Here is a 17,923-nt window from a genome sequence, read left to right as displayed (position 1 = left end):
CAGAAACAAAATTAATCCCTTATATTTGTAAATTGTTGTTCACTGAGCAGATTAGTTAGGTGTCTTCTGAACATCCCAGCTGCTCTGCATTAGTCATGGGTCACACCATTAAAATTTTCTGTGGAGATGATAGTTTAATAATAATTTGGCTACCACTTTTAAGTGTTAATGTACTGTTACATTTCTTGGACAAGGGATTTTTATGAAGTTTTAGCGGGTAAGATTTCCATCTCCCCTCTGTATATAATCCCCTGCTTTATAGAATCATAGAATAGTTTGGATTGGAACAACCATTCTGATATTGGTAAGCTACAGCAGGATAGGGATTGTGCTTGGGAACCTGAGATCCTAATGAAAGCTAGAATGCAAGGTAGTACTGCAGGCACTGGGATATTCTTGTACGTTCTGCTCAAGAGATGGGCTACTTTTCCCAGTAAGATAGATCTCTTATACTGTCCTCAGCTTCTTTCTCAGGACTTTTTAGAATTACTTTTTTGCCCTACGAGAGGAGGAATCTAGGAATATTATTCCTGGGCTTGGAGTTGGGGGAGGAAAAAAGGGGCAAATGAGTAGGGAAATAGGTAGCCATGAAGCTCATCTGCAGAAAATTCCAGAACTGTCAAATTAAAATACATTTGAATGTCATTATACAGATTGTGGTATGTTTCTTGTTTGTAATTCAGTGTGATTTACAGTTTTATTTTAATTTCTGTTAGTTTTGCATTATTTCAATATCTTACTCTTTGTTCTGACATTGAATAGCAATGAACATCATATGCAAATCCTGTGAAAGTTACAAAAGCATAATTATTTTGAGGTATGTATATCCATTTGAGAATGATGTATTTCAATAACGTGAGGGGGTTTTGTATGGCTATGTAAGTTTACTTTATTCTTAGACTGATTTAGTCAACAAAGAACATTACAAAAGCATAAAACTCATTTAATTTTAATTCTGAGGCATCACAGATGCTTAGCCTAGTATGTAATCCCAAAGATAAATACAATTTGCTTGCTGTGCTGCTGCATCCCAGTGGCAAAATGTGTTCCCTTTGCGGCCCAGTTTCCCTTCTTGGTCTCATTTCTGGGTTAGTGCAGGGATATCCAGGAAATAACAGGTCATTTACAGCTTGTGTAGTGTATACGCTGTAAATCTGTCAGTGCTTTTGGGTTGCGTTAAGACTACTACATCCTGCATGCTGGCAGTCAGGATCTCTCTGTAGCTTTCCTTTCTCTCCAGAAACGTAATGTGTTTCTGCTGGTCTGCTTAGGGGAAAGTTCACCGTCAGTGCTGAAGAGAGTATGAACGCAGGTAGGATGTGTTTTCCTCAGAGATGATGGAGGATATCAAGCCAGGCATTGCTAGTGTTTCTAGATCTAGGACAGGAGGGCAGACTGGTGCGGAACAGGAAGAGTGCAGCCTACATCAGAAATGGCATGTCCTGTAGTGAGCTGAAAATGTAATGGTGTGCAATATTAGATGGGTGTCTTTCAGGAGTTCGTGGGTGTGAATGGTGTACTTTCTAAGCGGCTTGTCATAAGGTGTCGGAGTATGATTTAAACCTTTAAGGCATGAGTGACCAAGGTGAGAGTTGTTGGCTGTCTTGTGACCTGTCATGTGGTCCACATCCCCTCTTTTCTAACAGAACATCGCGCAGGCAGGGCCTGTGCAGTAATAATGCTGTGGGCTGGACTCTGTCACTGGCTGGAAGAACCACGCTGTAGTTCTCCAGCCGCAGTGTACCCATAAGTTTTTAGCCAACAAAACTGCAGTAAGCGGCCACTGCTGACAGAGGACATGAGACAAATGCTGCAATCAAAATTGCCTGACAATTTTTTCTTTCTTTTTTTTTTTTTTTTTTTTTGGTGATGAAGTGAAATCACAGTGAATTGAGTTTTCTGTGCCTAATTGTGAAGGCACTGTAACATGTTAGGTTGGAAAGTTCCTTATAATCAATTTTGCTGACACTGTGTTCTATTTAGAAAAAAAAATAAGAAAAAGGACTGTAACTGAGAATAAAAGAAAAATCATGTGGAAAGGAAAAGAAAACGTTAATCAGAATCAAATATAGAACAGAGTAATGAATTACAAATGGCTTTCTCATGATTGTATAGCAGTTTTTTTCCACAGGATCTCTACTCCATTCAAGATAGAAATGAGTGCTATTCACTGGATGGAAAGTGTTCAGAGTTCCATTTTTATCCTTATCATTCAGTGTAGGGGTTGAGCTCTTATTTACCACACTTCAGCTGAGCTCTGCGTTCCCTTGAGTTACCAACTTCATCGTGAGTTGGTTTCTGCTTTTTTTTTTTTAATAAGGCCTTATTGAGTGCTTCACAGACACTGATTAATTCATCCCCACAACACTTGTGAAAATGGTACTGTAAATTTAGTTTTATAGATAGGAATGTAATACACAGAGCAATTTATGTCAAAATCACCAAAAATCCATTTTTCAGGAGAAGCTTACCATACAATATTTCAGAATACTTGTTACTTTTATAGCGTAAGTTTGAAACACAGTCTCTCTTGGTTTAAAGTGTAGTTCAGGTTTTTAGAGCTACTGAGAACTCTAGCTTCAGCTTCGTACAGGGTTGGCACCTAGAAAATTAACACAATTGTTTGCTGTTGGTGAAAAATGTGTGGTAAATTACTTAAATTAATATAAGAATTCAGTTATATGAAATGATACACAGTTGACTTAATTATGAGTTTTTCTCTATTTTAAAAACTCCATTTGCAAAACTGCTTTTATTATATGCATTCTAATTTCTTCAGCAAATGAGTCAGAAATCCTATAGACACTGCATAAGCTTGCACATAAACTGAATTAATTTCCAGGTCCAAGTCCATATAGTCTCTACACAAAGTCAGAACCCCTGCAGGGCAGTGTCTGTGGGTTTAATTGTTTAAATAAATTCTGTATAATAAAGCATTTTCACAAAGGGACTGTAACTCGTTTGAATGTGTACCCTCACTTCTAGCATTTTCTAACTTTCTGTCCATGCTTTTGTTAGCTTAATAGTTGTCTTCGTCTTTTCTTTCCTCCCTAAAGTACCTTCTTTTTCAGTCTGCTTTACTAAAATAGTTTTATCTCATGCATTCCCCAGCATACACTCTGCTGGTAGTTTCATGGCAGTTTGCTGGACAAAGGAATTTGCATTGGGAAGCGTACATTTTATGTTCCATTCCAAGTTCTGATGATTGTGTTTGCATCCTGATCTCTGCAGGCATTTCTGGCCTCCAGAAAAATACTGGCTTTTTCCTCTCTTTCCATTCCTTCCTAAGCTGTACCAGTCACACATACCAGTCAAATTACTTCTTTCTTTTCCCTATTTAGCCACTGAATTTTCAGTGAAAACATCAGAAAAATTTTCAGAAAACATCCTCCATATATTTTCTATTTAATTTTAAAGTGATGCAATGCTACTGTAATGGTCAACAAGGAACAAGTTCTTTCATTATTTTTCTTTCAGGAAAACAAGGATGAAAGCTCTATCTAGGATAATTTGAAGGCTATGAGTCATTCACTAAAATTGTTTATTTTTATATATTTTGTTCGTAAAGTTTAATACCTAAGATGAAAGACCAGATAGCAAAAGGTAGGGCAATTCTTAGTGATTAGTCAGTTTTTATGTCTGTCAGATGGCATATGCTAAGAGATAAAATTGTAATTTGATTTTTTTTTTCCAAAAATACATATAGCTTAACAAGAGGCTAAGAACTTTATGAAGAAATATGTAATAAAATTCAGTGAAAATTTAGCACTATGTGCAGTTTTGGCTTAAATATCTTAGTCTGTTGATTTGTTAAGTAGGCAGTGAATCTTACCAAAACAAGTAGGGTGTTAGATCTGTGATATTAAATTTGATATTAAAAATGTAGCTGGAAAAGTGTTACTGAGGTCTACTGTGTGTTAAAATAACAGACTTCTCTGATGATGCAGCAATGTTGGGTAACATTCTGGCTAAAAGTTTACTGTGAAAATCCAGCATAACACATACTAGATGGATTTAAATACGTATTTAAGACTTTTAATGGAGACCCAACAACTCATTTTTAATGAGAACCTTCAGAGTTTTCCATGATCTCTTGTTTTATGGCTTTGAGTTCGCAAAAAGAAAGAGAATCAGATGTCGGGCAGTAGCAGCTGAAGGTGCTACAGAAACAATAGAATAGTGAACAAGGATAAAATTAAGCCAGTTGTATAGAAGGAAATAGTGGAAGACTTCACAGAAACTTCTTTCTTCCAACTAATCACATTTTATGAAGGTGGTTTCAAGTCTTCCAAGATTTAATTTGGACATCTTTGTTATTTACAAAAGAAATAGCTTATAAAACAATTTCATTTAAGAGAACATGTAGTCATGGTGAGTAAAATCTAAAATGGAGTTTCCTATGCAGCAGAGTCAAGCAAACTTATAGTTTTAGCCAGTCTTTACTTTTAAGATTTAAATAAAGTTAAACTTGCTGAAATGGAATTAGTTTACATTAAGAAAGAAGTCACATTTTGTCATGATGAAAAGTCAAAGCAAATTCAGCTAAAGCAGGTTACTCAGGGCCTCATGCAGTCAGGTTTTTGTCAGAGATTCTACAGCCTTGCCAGCCTGTTCCAGGGTTTTATCATCTTCTTGGTAAAATGGAGGGGCAGGGAAATATATATATAGATTTTTTTTTTTTTAATTGACTTCCAACTTGTGTCCCTCGCTTCTCATCCTCCCACTGTGCACGTTCAAAAAGAGTTTGGCTCCATCTTCTCTATGCCCTTCCAATGTAGGTAGTTGTGGAGAGCAAAATGACCTTTCCTTTTCTGGGGGAGGGAGATGTGTTTGTAAAGATCTCCATTAGTTTTCAGGAATCTTGAAACTGGCTTCTGTGAAGAAAATGTTCTTTCTTATTGCTGGAGGCTCTAAACTTCCATTTTGACAGCACAAGGTGATACAGAATTGTTGAAAGGATAATGAATCAGCAGTACAACATACCAATTAGATTAATTAGATTTTGAAATGTGATGGATAACCATACTATATGGAGAGATGTGAAGCTGTGACCTTACTCCTGAGAGGCAGGAATACAAGCAATTGAGTCTAACTGGCATGTAAGGCTCTGTGTGCGTGTGTGTACAGCTGGATACCTGCTTAGGGTGTCTCTCTGGATCATGTGAATTGCCTCCTTGAAGCAGAATTCTTGCTGGACTAATTACAAAGCTCCTTTATTTCACCAAGCTCATTTTTCTTCATAAATGGCAGTATGAGCATTAGCTCCTGTCTTCTCTGAGTTAGGCTATGGTTTCGTTTTTATAGAAAAAACTCTCTGAAGATGGGCCATTTAACTTTAAAGATTATTCCTCTTTGTCGTTTCAGTTTTGATACTTTTTATGTCACTAGTAATAAAAAGAGATAATGATAAATACTTCAAACACTGAATAGGAGTGAGCTTTTATGTTGATGTTCAGTGTTAAATTCTGTCCGAAAGCTTTGTTTGAAATAAAAATAAAGCATTGCGTGAGGAAATTGTGGTGTTTGTAATGGATCTTGATACATATTTGTTTAACTTAGATTTACAAATATTAACTGACCATGGTTCCTTCCAGTCTGTTCAACTGTTATGGTCTTTAAACTGGAATAAATATACTGTTTTAATTATTGTGCAAACATCATTTATTTGTTTCCCACAAATATTAATTACCTTTCCTGCTCCTTTTTCAGGGAATGTATATCAAATCAACATATGATGGGCTACATGTAATCACAGGAACAACTGAAAATGTAAGCTTCTTTATTCTAAAAGACTTACCGCACATGCAAGTGTTTTCTGTATATCTGCAGTGCATTTTGTAATATGAATACTTGTTTTACATTAAGACACTTTTCATTAATACTTTTTCCTTTATCTTTTCTGTATGTATATCGTACTATTTTTGAAAAAACTTGGAACCCTTAAAAACAGACATAGAAAAATATCTATGATGAAGTAACTAATAACTAACAATATAACTTTTGTCCTCAATGGTTCTTCCAAAACACATTTCTAATAGTGTTCATGTATATGTTCTCTCTGGCACAAAACTGTTTTCCTTTATATTAAGTAAATTTTTCTCGCATAAGAGCATCATTATTAGTCTAAAATAATATCTGTTGTATTTAATTTTTGTTCTCTACTTCAGATAAATCTTTCAGAACATGAGACAGTTCGGGTTCATATGAAAAATAAGTATTTTTCTGTCAACAGAACAGTAGAAAAATATAAAACGGAAAAAAACATCCACCTCAGGTGTTTATATTGACCAGAGTAGTCATAAAATTGCAGTTACTGATAAGTGTAGCTGTCACGTGAGCAGCCGTGACTGTGTACAGTCAGATTACTTTTCGCAGGGAGTAAGTATTGTCATACAATGATGAATAGTTTTTCTGCTAAGTGTTCTTAGAATGGACAGTAACTTTTTTTGTAGATTTTTTTTTTCTTGTTGTTCTAATTACCAAATTAATTTAAAATAATGTTAGAAAAATTAGACTTGTGGAGATGATGCCAGTTCTAGTATTGACTCCTAGAAAAGGAGTAGCTTCTGTATGTTTAAGCATTCAAGTAAAACAGATTTTAAAATAATATATTTTAAAATAGTTACAATATCGGCAGTATGGTGGATGTAATAAAATGGGTAATGGAGAAAGATATTGAATATAATATTTTAAGTTATCAGGCTATATCTTTTATAAACCAGTAAGTGTTCAAAGCTAGGAGTAATTATTGAGAAGGCAGAGATTGTGGAAAGGAGCAAACGGATTTTGGTACGTGAACAGAAGGGGACAGATGATGTGACAGTGTTAAAAAACCAATCCAAAAACCAATCCAAATGACTATTATGTGAGGATGTATAAACAGTTCTTTTATGAAAATAACCAGTCCTAAAACAATTGTATTAGGAGTTAAGCAGCACTGTATTTTCATTTTTTTTCCATCATGTGTAGTAAAAATACAGAGGAGACCAAGAAAGATGTATTAATTATCATTTTCATTGTAGTCCCAGAAGTGTTAGGCAAATCTGAACCAAAAGCACGCAGAAATACCGCGGCACATAAATCAGCATGACTGATCACAGAAAAACTGAAGTGTGACAAGAATAACGAAGTATCTTCTAAATATCCTGCTTGTTACTTAACTTGCAATTCATAATTATAAATTTGAAAAAAAAAAACCTTCAGCTACTGCAATCTAGTTACTCTGACAGACTCAACAGGCCCCATCCCTTCTGTTTTTCATCGTGTTTTAGTCACGTTGTTTTAGTTGGTCTTGGATCTGTTTTACAGCATGTAGCTGGATAAATTACAAGTTTAGACTTTATAAAGCTAATATTGAACTTATGTAATGGTGACACCCACGGAACATAAAATTAGCAGTGTGCGGCTAGCCAAAGACGTGAATACGTGCTGGCACACGTTAGTGGTGTGCTGGCCCCTATGTGAGCCTCATATGTGACATTTCATTCTGTTCGGTTTGCATATATTGAGATAGTATTGCAAAGTTTTTGTCACTCCGTTTTCAGACAGTGCAAACCCATGGAAAGCCTGGTGATTTGAAAGTCACAGTTTGTGAAGACAAATCTAATGCAAATGAAACTTAAAATTTGTTTGCTTATTTATATTGATGCCATTGGCAGCATTTAGAATTCTTAAAGTAACTCTATCTGTATTGTAGGTCCTGAATCTTATGAGTGATCCATCTTGATTACGTAGCAACAGTTTTTGTTCATAGACTCAATTACTCATGCTATAATTAATCCACTTTTTAATTGTAATTCTAATTCATTTTAGAAATACAGTGCAGTTTGTAGGGAAAATATTTATATCTTTGTAATTGAAATTCACAGCAGGAGTTACTAAATTGCAAGCCACTAAAACTTTTATTTTTATTTTGACTAAACTTCAGATGTCAAAACTTTTGTATAAGACACCACCATAAGAAGCTGGTTTTTTGTTTTTGCTGAAAGTGTAATCACATGTGCAGATAAATGAGCTTCAAAGACCTTTAATTTTTGGCATTTCAGCAAATTGATTCTTCGTTCCTTTTGAAGGGGTAATTGACCTCAGAGCCAGTGTTTAATTTTAAAAGATAATAATTAGCTCAGCCTCATCAAAGTTAGGAAAGGAGCTAGAAAGAGAAAGGAACAGGCCTATGCTTTTCCAGCTAACATAGGCTGAAGTTAAACATTAGGATTGGTGGTGTTTAATTCAGTTTCTTGTTTACCTTTCATTCTCTGCTTAAAGCAATCAAGTTTGTATTCACACTGAAATCTAGAAATAACTTTCAGTTACACGCTTAGTCCTGTGCAAAAGAGCCATCTGCCAAAATTCTGCAAGTTTCCGCTAAAAGGAGAAATTGATGCTGTAGCCACGTAGTTCTCCACACCGCTCTATAAAGTTCGTAGCTAAAGTCCTGTTTATTTTAGTGCAGAAGGGCTCAGGGGACAGGAGTTGGTGTCTGGCTTTAACAAGCAGGTAGTTTAGCTCAAAGGCTGGACTCTCCCCACTGCAGGGGAGACAGAAGCCCTTACGAAAGAAGGAGCTGAGATCAAGCAGGTGTGGACTTGGAACGTGGCTTGTGCTGGGGAGGCTGGGCAGAGCAAGCTTAGGAGTGATCAGCAAGGGACAGGCTGAAGGTAAAAGCTCTGCCTGGAATAGCCCTGTGACACACGTGGCATCACTGTGTCCAGTATTGGCTATTTGCCCTGTTGGCTTGGCTTTGCTTCCTGATGGAATAATTAATGGTGTCTCCTAGAGCTCTCCAGCAGCTGCAGAATCTATTGATTAGTCAGCAGGTGCTGACTATTGGAGAGTGATTTGACCTCCTCATAGATGAGGCTTTTTGGCATTTTATTCAGAAGTAATTGCAGTCATTTTCTTCCCAGTGGAGATTTGGGTTTTTGTTGTATTGTTTCCTCTTGTCTTAGTTCCTTTTATTTCTTTATCTTATGTTTTTAATCTCCATCCACAAAAGGGATGGAAATGACAGGTGGGGTTTGTGGTTGGTGAAGCCTGTCCAGCTGAAGAGCTCTTCCCTGTTTCCTGGAAGTCTTGATTGGTACGCGATGAGATCACGGATATAAGCTTCTACAAGTCACCTTTTGTTCAGATAAATCTTTTCTTCCTTCGCATTTGTACCTGGCTGTTGTGCCATGGGCAAATAATGTTACAGGCTCCTCCAAAAGACATTCAGGAACTGAACTATTTTTGATAACCTAACTTCTTTTCTGTGAGGAATTTCAACAGTATTAGAGCTTGACCACTCTCTGTAGCTGCAAGTGGCTCTTTTTCTGCCTTTCTTAGCAGTCTGCTTACTTGGACAGGGAACTGGAACTGTTACTGGAAGAGTATTTAGATTTAAATGTTTCTGCATTGTTTGAGATGGGACAGTCTGTCCTCTCCTCTCTCAGACTCCTTATTTAACAAGTAGCGTAAATATTCAAGCTTGTCCAAGCCTTCTGGCTGGTCCGCTTCCTTAATAGCTAACTTCCACTGTGATTTATTTCTAAAGGTGATGTCTCAGCTCTTCCATTCTTTTCTGGTTCTTTTCTCTTGGATTTCAAGTTGGTGTACTCTGTGTCAGGAGCACACTTTTGTAAGCTAGTGCACAATGCAAGTAAGTTGCCATGAATTCTTAGTTCTGTACTCCGGAGGATGACTGCCGATCTCCTGCATGCCTTACAGATTGGTCTTACACATTTAAGATCTGATTTCATTGAAGCATTTTAAAAATGATTTGCTAAATAGCAGTTGACTATGTTCAAGTGGCTTTTCAATTGATTTTAATCCACTTTAATGTGATGAGAAGCGGCTTTATTTTGGACAAGGGTGTTTTTCAGCTAAGCGATCCCAAAATTGTATGAATAGTATATATGGAATACTCTGTGTGTGTGTGTTAAATCTCCTGAAGAGCTAGTCTGTCACTGACAATTATCAGTTACCACTTTCTGTATTCAAATGGTTAATCTAGTACTGTCTTGGAAGTGCTGGAGTTGTAGTGTGTTTGCAGAGCATTTTCAGTGTAGTTAAGCAGTAAAGGTACTGTATAAAGGACTGTGAGACTTGCTTTTTTTTTGTTATAGGCATGGTCCAGCCCTGTCCCTGACCATGCAGTAAGCTCAGTATTTGATAACTTAAGAGATTTACTTCTATGCCATGTAAATTCACTAGATATATTCCTGGCAAGATTGTGACTGCTCATACTCCCCACAGACAGCTAAAAAACCTAGAATGGTTCAGTCAGTCAAAAATGCTGTTCATCGCCAATGGAGGTGGGATTTTAGATTACATCATCAAATGGCCATCTGTAACCAGAAAACCATAGTTCCTTATAAATTGCCCAGAGAGGTGGTGGACGCCCCATCCCTGGAAACATTCCAGGCCAGGTTGGTCAGGGCTCTGAGCAACCTGATCTGTTTGGAGATGTCCCTGCTTCTTGCAGGGGGGTTGGACTGGATGGGCTTTAAAGGTCCCATCCAACCCTAACCATTCTTATGATTCTATGATATGTGCAGTTTTTGTAAATATGACCAATTATTGTTATTTGATATCAATAACACTTCTTGGGGCACAGCTTTCTTGCCTCCTTCCACATTCATTATTTTAATTCCTGCTCTTCCCTTCCCACCCCCCAGCCCTACATGTAAAGTTAATAATTATCTCTTCTCCTCAGTCTCCTGCTGACCAGTGTAAGAAAATCCATGCTGGTGATGAGGTGATCCAGGTCAACCATCAAACTGTGGTAAGTATTTTGGAAATTCTGCTCTGCAGGCTTTGTCTATTCCCACTGCTAAAAAGGTAATAATTCTTCTTAGAAGGTAGCTTTACCAAACTAGATTATGTATTTTTAAAAATAATAACCACTGCTGTGCTTAATAAGAAAACGCACAAGTTGAGTCAGTAACCAGCCCAGAAAGATTAAGCCAAACAGATTTTGCACAGCTGCTGTTCGACATCATACTCTTTCTGTAAGGAGGTCCCAGAATATTTCATTGAAGTTCTTACACTTCTTGTTATGGATATCCTAGCTAGTTTAACTTCTTCTCTTAAACAGAACTTTGCATTCTGTTTAATATGGGATTCAGATTTAAAATGACAGAAACCTGCCAGGTTTTACTTTTGTGTATTATTGCATGCAGATTTATTTTTAAGTAGATGAGCAGTTTTATAAACTGAGTGAAACTATTGACCTGTTCAAAATGACGTAAGCGTGTGTATGCAGGAGTGTATTGCTGCGCCTACGGTATTGCAGTACGTGGTTTGCGTACGTTTAAACGTGCCTTCCATTGCATTTCTTTCACAGCTGTATGCTCTATTCTGTACTGTATGTATACCAAATTATGTTTCTTTTTATGTAGAAATACAGGAATAATATGTTTCTCAGCATTCATAGAATTGTATCCTGGCTTAAAACACGTGACTTGACTGAAGAATTAATACTTAATTTATTTATTAGATTGTTATCTGTAATTGAGCTCTAAAAGCCCATCAGAGTGCCGTCTAAAATCCCATCACAGCCTCATCCAAGGCTGATGGATTATGTTTTTCTTCATGTACTGTGATGACACATACTGCTGCCTTCTAACTGATGTTAGTTCCAGTGATGGTGATTACTGAAAAAAAATGCAGTCCAATTTTGTCCCGGTACTATCTTAAGTCGTAGAGACTGTCCTTTTTTTAAAAAAAAAAAATATCGTTTGTTGCAGAAGAACAGCAGCAGTGTTGCTTGGAACTACAGGTGAAAGGAGCACTTGTTCAGATTACTTATTAGGCATGAGTAGCGTTGTGACAATGATGATAACAACTTCCTGAAGTGCTTATAATTTAGCCATTTGACTGTGTATTGCTGAACTCCATCTCCAAGCGCAGCAGCAGCAAAATTAAGAAATCTCTGTCTGTTATTTGTGTGAGGTGGAAGGATGAAAGTCTGACTATTAAAATCTCATGATTAGAGAGCAAATATTTTCTCTTGAAAAGAAGTATAACTTATTCATTTACACTTTAAATGTTCATGCAGCATGCAGCTTTTATCTGTAGTAGAGAGGTTCTGGGAGTTGTCATAGTTACAAGTTGAAATATGCATTAGACTGGCTTTCTCCATCAAACATACTCTTCAAATGACAGACCTGATTTAATCTTTACTCCCATAGGTGAAATCCCCTCATTCAGCTGCTCAAGAATTGGCTTTCTGGATATCAGCTCTTTCTGTGTGCGCTGTTACAACAGGCCCAAGGTGCTTGATACCTGTAATCCCTTTCCAGCTAAGGGCACAGTACCAGCAGCTGAGTCAAGTGGCACAACATACCTTTTTGTAAACCCCCCCCACTATTAATTGTTCATTCTGAAGCTTATAAAAGCTAAGACAATAAATAAATGGCAAGCTATTTCTTGGGGCGGGGGGGGGGGGTGCAGTTGAGTAACCTTACAAACAAAAGGCTTGCGTATCTGTGGTAGTCTTACAGGATTTCCAGAGCTGTAAATTCTCTTGCTCCCTAAGTAGTGAAGCATGGATTTGTGCTTGCACAGAGTCCTCACTAGAACCCAACGCTTCATCGTTACCAGCCTTTGATACAGTTTAGCAAGAGTAAGCGCTAGTAGAAGTAAAATTATAAAAGAGAAGAATACAAAGCAGTTTGAAATTATACCTAGCCAAAGTGTGTTTGTTCAGCTGTTTCACACTTCTCATTTTTCTCATGATGTTCTCCAAATATTTTTCTTGCCTAGCAGTTGATAGTGCCATTTCTACCATCAGTTTGGTTTCTGAACTGGAAATTAAATGCTTTGGTCTTTTCTCTCCTCTAAAATCCAATTGAAGCAACAGTTCGCATTGATTTATAACCAGTTATGACGGCTTGCATTTTCCCTTTACCTTGTTCTAGAGCTGAAAGAAGTGGAGTGTTTCTTTATTTCTCTAATGAATCATTCTGTTCCATTTATTTCATGTGAAGCATTTAGCATTGTCCTGTGAAGAGGCAAATCATTACATTTAGTATCATAAATATGTCCTGGGTTGTTACAGAATTTTCAAGATGGTTAAAATGTTATTTACGGCATATGTATTGAGTGAAACCTGTGGTCTCCAGACTCATGTTAGTTAGACTCTTCTTAAAGCATTAAAAGCCTAGGTGATAAGAACAGAGGTGTTAATGTTATTTCTTATTCCTGCTTTTACCTTTTCATTGGTAGGGGAGGATCTATGCGTTCATAAAATATATACTCAGGTTAAGTTACAGAATGTAAAGATGCAGAAATACACTTTCTTCAGATATTTGTATGTTTTGGAGATTCTGCATCCCACAAATTTTATCTTTGTTGTCCTCACAAAGACATTATCTTAAGATGAAGCTTCTGTAGCATTTTGGTAGCTTATCAAATATAAATCCCGTTCAACACAACGTATTTTGAAAGAATCTGTTCTGAAGATTATTAGATACAGTCATTTTGCATTGCCACTGGTTAAAATATTTTCCTGATTAGATAAAGTATGTATTTTTTTTTTAAATAGATTCCAATGCTGTAACTGAGTACTGGCATCATTAAATCTCATTTTGACTGAACTAGGCCAATGTATTTTCTAGATAAATTCATATGCACTCATTTAGTAAGATCATTTGAGTTTTTAAACTTTTCATTGATGTTCCCACAACCTGTAATAAATTGTTCTGGTAGTTAATTATTTTCATTGCTGGGGAAAAAAAAAATCATTTTATTTGTAGTCTATATTTGTCTGGCACAAGCTTGCAGTCCTTTGATCTTGATCTATTTTTATCTATTAGATTGGAGAGCAGGTTTCTTATTTAGGTATTTTCAGGATGTAATCGAATTACCTCTTCACTTTTTTTTTTTTTTGGTGCATTTCCAGTTTGCCGTCCTAATGCATGACCCTCCTCAACAACCTGCTGACATTCCCAGCTGCAACACTTTGCGTATTTAACACTGAGTGATGGAGCTGTACAGCGAAAGCGTTCATTCGTGCGTAGGGGGTACTCCTGTGCTAAAACAGTACAACTGAGACGACTTTGATGTAGCCATTACGAGCTAGCTGCTTACTCTTTTTAAAAGGCTTGTGTTCATTTTTCATACATACATAAGCAAAAATGAAAATAAGAGGACAATTTTATTTTATTTTTTTTCCTTTAAAAACAAAAACTGTAATTTCAATTTAAGTTTGACTTTTTCCATCAGAAAGTCCATTTTAAGATAAGAATCCTTATCTGTTTTGAAACTGCGAAAGAAGCAGGATTAAGAAAATGTAGATTTGGAAATAGTTGTACTGTCCCTGCATTCGAGTGGAGCCAGCACAGACAACAGCATTTCTAATCCTGGAGGCATTTCTCTGAGGCTGTTTAGCTCTGGCGGAGGATTTACGTATGCTGACAATGTCAATCCCATTGAATTGCTGGATGTGCGGAGTTAAGCATTTTGAGACTGATGTGGCTAGAATATTTTGGCCATATGTTTTAAAATTATTCTTATTACCTACAACTAATAGACTCATTTTATGTAAAGCATTATCTCTATTAAGTAAGAAATATCAGACGGCTAGGAGGTAGCTATATTCATACTCTCTTTTTTTTTTCTCTCCCTGAAAGTAGTTACATTAACAAGCCAACTTGTTTTACTTTAGTTTTCAAGTAAATTTTCAATGTAAGAGAGATTTGTTTTAAGAAGTTCAGAAAGTATCAAATGAAAGCAGCTTACAAATGATACAATGCAACAATTGAGAGACTTAGAAATAAAAGACTTACTGCGTGGAATCTGGTCTAACCAAGGAACACTCAGTAATACAATTATAAAGATCAAAGCAAAAATAATAGTACTTTAGACAAGAAATTAATTAAATCAGACGATTCACTGCTGGCTGTTAAGATCACTTAATCATTATCCAATTTCCTTATTTGTTTTTCTACTTGTCCTTCTTGCTTGTAAGATTTTAATAAAACAGCATAAGAAACTTTAAAAATAACTTATACATTCTAAATTACTGCCACACTAACTCTTTATTTTCCCCTTCATTTTACAGGCACTGCCAGTGCCTTGTAGATTTTTACTTCCTCTCTTATAAAATTATCCATAAAATTTTGGAAACACTTGTTTCTTTCAATTTTCTGTATCAAGGATAGTATTGAACATAGACCAAAGAGAAGAAAAACAGTTATAACAAATATATAGGTATGTACATATTCAGAACGGAAGCAAAGTGGGATGATTTTAATGCCAAATCATCTACATCTCAGTTTAGTGAAGAGAGTGAAACTTTCAATTGCAAGTCCCTAAGCAAGGATTTTTAATGAATTGTCTGCTTTGGGAGAACATTGTATGCTGGGGAAAGGTAAGAAGGGGCAAAACTTACTAGTCAGTGCTATGCAAGGTTTGAAATTTATGAAAAGAAAATGGTATTAATGTTCTATCTTTGATAATTTTTCAAACAACAAGTATTGATCTAGCTTCCTGACCATCTGTAAAAGATCAGATCTACTTCTGTGTAGAAGAGCGTGTGATCAACTAGGGAAAACAGACTTTTCAGAAAATTGAAAACTTTTTTTTGAAGGTCATTTAATAAGACAGAGAGTAATAGTAATGCTTTTAGTAATTCCTGTTGAAAGCTAGATGTTACTCGGGAGCAACTGGCAAGACTCCAGAAGGCAGAATGTAGTAATTAATCCCCAATCAACTGAGCGCCATAGAGGTGATCTGACTGAAAACGGCAAAGATGAACTTGGAATTAATTGGGAACGTGATTCCAGGAGAAAGAGAGTTTTAATGCCATTGTCTTGACATTGGTAATATCTTGTCTGAAATACTGTGTGATGTTCAGGTCATTTACAGTCAGCACAGGTGTGAAGTTACATATGAACATTAAAAAAATGTAATGGGGGAAAAAAAGAAAATGTATAATCTGTCTCCTATGAAAAAAATTGTTTTAAGGATTTCAATTTAGTTAACCCAGCCAGCCAGATCTGAGACAGGATTCCTCTTTCCTAACAGACAGAGGCTGTAAACACCAGAAAGAAAAATAATTGTTTAAGGTAAAAAAAAAAACTATTGTGCAAGAGCAAGCAGCTATACAAACATCTGTAAGTGCATCTGTTGCAGAAATTGAAAGAGATCTCCCTAGGATGGTGACTGGAAATGGATGCAGTCACCTAGAAGGGCTTTTGCAGTTCTTACACCTTTGCTTTGTTGCGTAAGGTGTTTGTTACATTATCTCTAAATAGCTGTGGTTTTTAACACGTGGTGGCATTTTCAGACTCGATAAGGTTATTATCTGGAGTGATGCATGCTATGTAAATACCTGATCAGCAGCCTGATACCTTTTCGTGCTGTTCATTTTCAAATTACATACTTAAGTGTGTCAAGGGCCCTGGCACAATGCAATAATTTCAGCACTGATTTATCGGTGTTAAGGTATTTATTGAATTAGTATCCTAGATGTCTGTTTGTTGAGTTGTAAATTTGAGTCTTAATGAGAGGTCGTTTAGATGGAGGTGGATCTGTAACTGTAGAGCCGGGTCACACCATCTGTGTTTCAGCACAGGGTGTTGTGAAGTACACGTAGGAAAAGGAAAGGCAAAAGCTGAAGGGGAGATGCCATGGGAATTACAGCTTCTTCCCCCTAGAGATGTCATTCTGTTTCCAAACAAATTGCCACATGTTACTTATTCTCAGGACTGTGCCTATCAAAAAGGCTTAGTAATACATGTCTTCCAGGAGCAGATCTTGCTTCTCCTTGGAATCTTGCTGTATTTCTCCATTAGTTAATGAAAATAACGAGGTAAGATAATGGGAGAACACTTGTTTTTCCATCATCAGTCATTGTCAGTGACAGGATATTACTAAAAACAGTGAATCAGCTACAGGTGCTAACGAGAAGCTCCCCATTCAGTGACAGAAAGTAGTCTTATGATCTTCCAGCGTATTTTTGTCTAATAATTATTTCAGATTTCCATGTTAATCAAATTCCTTTGATTAATACCCTAATGAGGTAAAGTGAATTATGGATTTAAAATATGAATGGATGATAGTCAGTTTCCTTTACAAAAAGTTGAGTTTACAAAAGCCCTATTTTTTTTTTCTTTTAAATTTTAATGCAAATACGAAGACAGGTCATACTCTTGGGGTTCAACTAAGTATCCAGATGGCTTTGCTTATGTATTTGAAGAGCCTTGAGGGGAAACATCTGTTCTGGTTCGTGTAAGGGTTACTGCAGTCAAAGCAGAATTGTTTTCAGGTGATGTGCAACATAGTATGTTCTAAATATTTAGAAAATATTATTCTGTACCGTTGATTTCCAGATGAAGTGCCTAACAAGGTAGTTCTTAAATTCCTGTTTAGCTGATGCTCTGGCTTTCACCATCCTAGGGAGGATTAAAGCTGGTATACGATACAGTGAGTAGAACACGCACAAGTCTCACAAACAAATTAAGATTTAACTGTACTTTCCTTTTGTGGAGTGCACTCTGTATTTTTGTATTTCTTAAAACTTCTTCAGAGTCCTGGTAGATATTTAAGGTTTGATAAGGCAGTGAAGGAACTGAGGAACCACACTTCTGCTTTATCCCCAGAATTTTCAGGAAAAGCAGAGAAAAGAATATAGGTATTCTATCCACTGTGCAAAAATCTTAAAGCAGCAAAATACCCTTTTGCTGAATACATCTACAGCATAGTTAGAAGCTAGTAATTGCTATTAAAGACTGATTCTTTAAGAATAAATGTCAAAATCTGTCTCAAGGACTGGTTTTCAACTAAGATTTTTAATCCACTGTAATGACCTCTATTTTTTCAAAGATATTTTTAGTAATACCATTTATAATAACATGTCCAAATTCTTAAGAGCATTTTATCATAGCCTAGTAGTAATGACTGCAGCCTATTCTCTGATAGATCTTGGTATTTAATGGTT

General features: G+C 36.3%; 1 protein-coding gene across 1 annotated transcript in view; it reads left to right on the top strand.

Annotated features, from left to right (window-relative positions):
* The window catches only part of LOC147599414 (connector enhancer of kinase suppressor of ras 2-like), a 116,443-nt gene that overhangs the window by 36,567 nt on the left and 61,953 nt on the right, over positions 1-17,923 (top strand). Inside the window, exons 7-8 of the mRNA XM_086756690.1 lie at positions 5,710-5,769; positions 10,694-10,762. Of these exons, the coding sequence (XP_086612816.1) occupies positions 5,710-5,769; positions 10,694-10,762 (129 nt within the window). The remainder of the gene's footprint in view (positions 1-5,709; positions 5,770-10,693; positions 10,763-17,923) is intronic.

Source organism: Chlamydotis macqueenii, chromosome 11, assembly GCF_036417535.1.
Source record: "Chlamydotis macqueenii isolate bChlMac1 chromosome 11, bChlMac1.mat, whole genome shotgun sequence".
Classification (NCBI taxonomy): domain Eukaryota; kingdom Metazoa; phylum Chordata; class Aves; order Otidiformes; family Otididae; genus Chlamydotis; species Chlamydotis macqueenii.
This window is presented reverse-complemented; position numbering and strand designations above follow the sequence as displayed.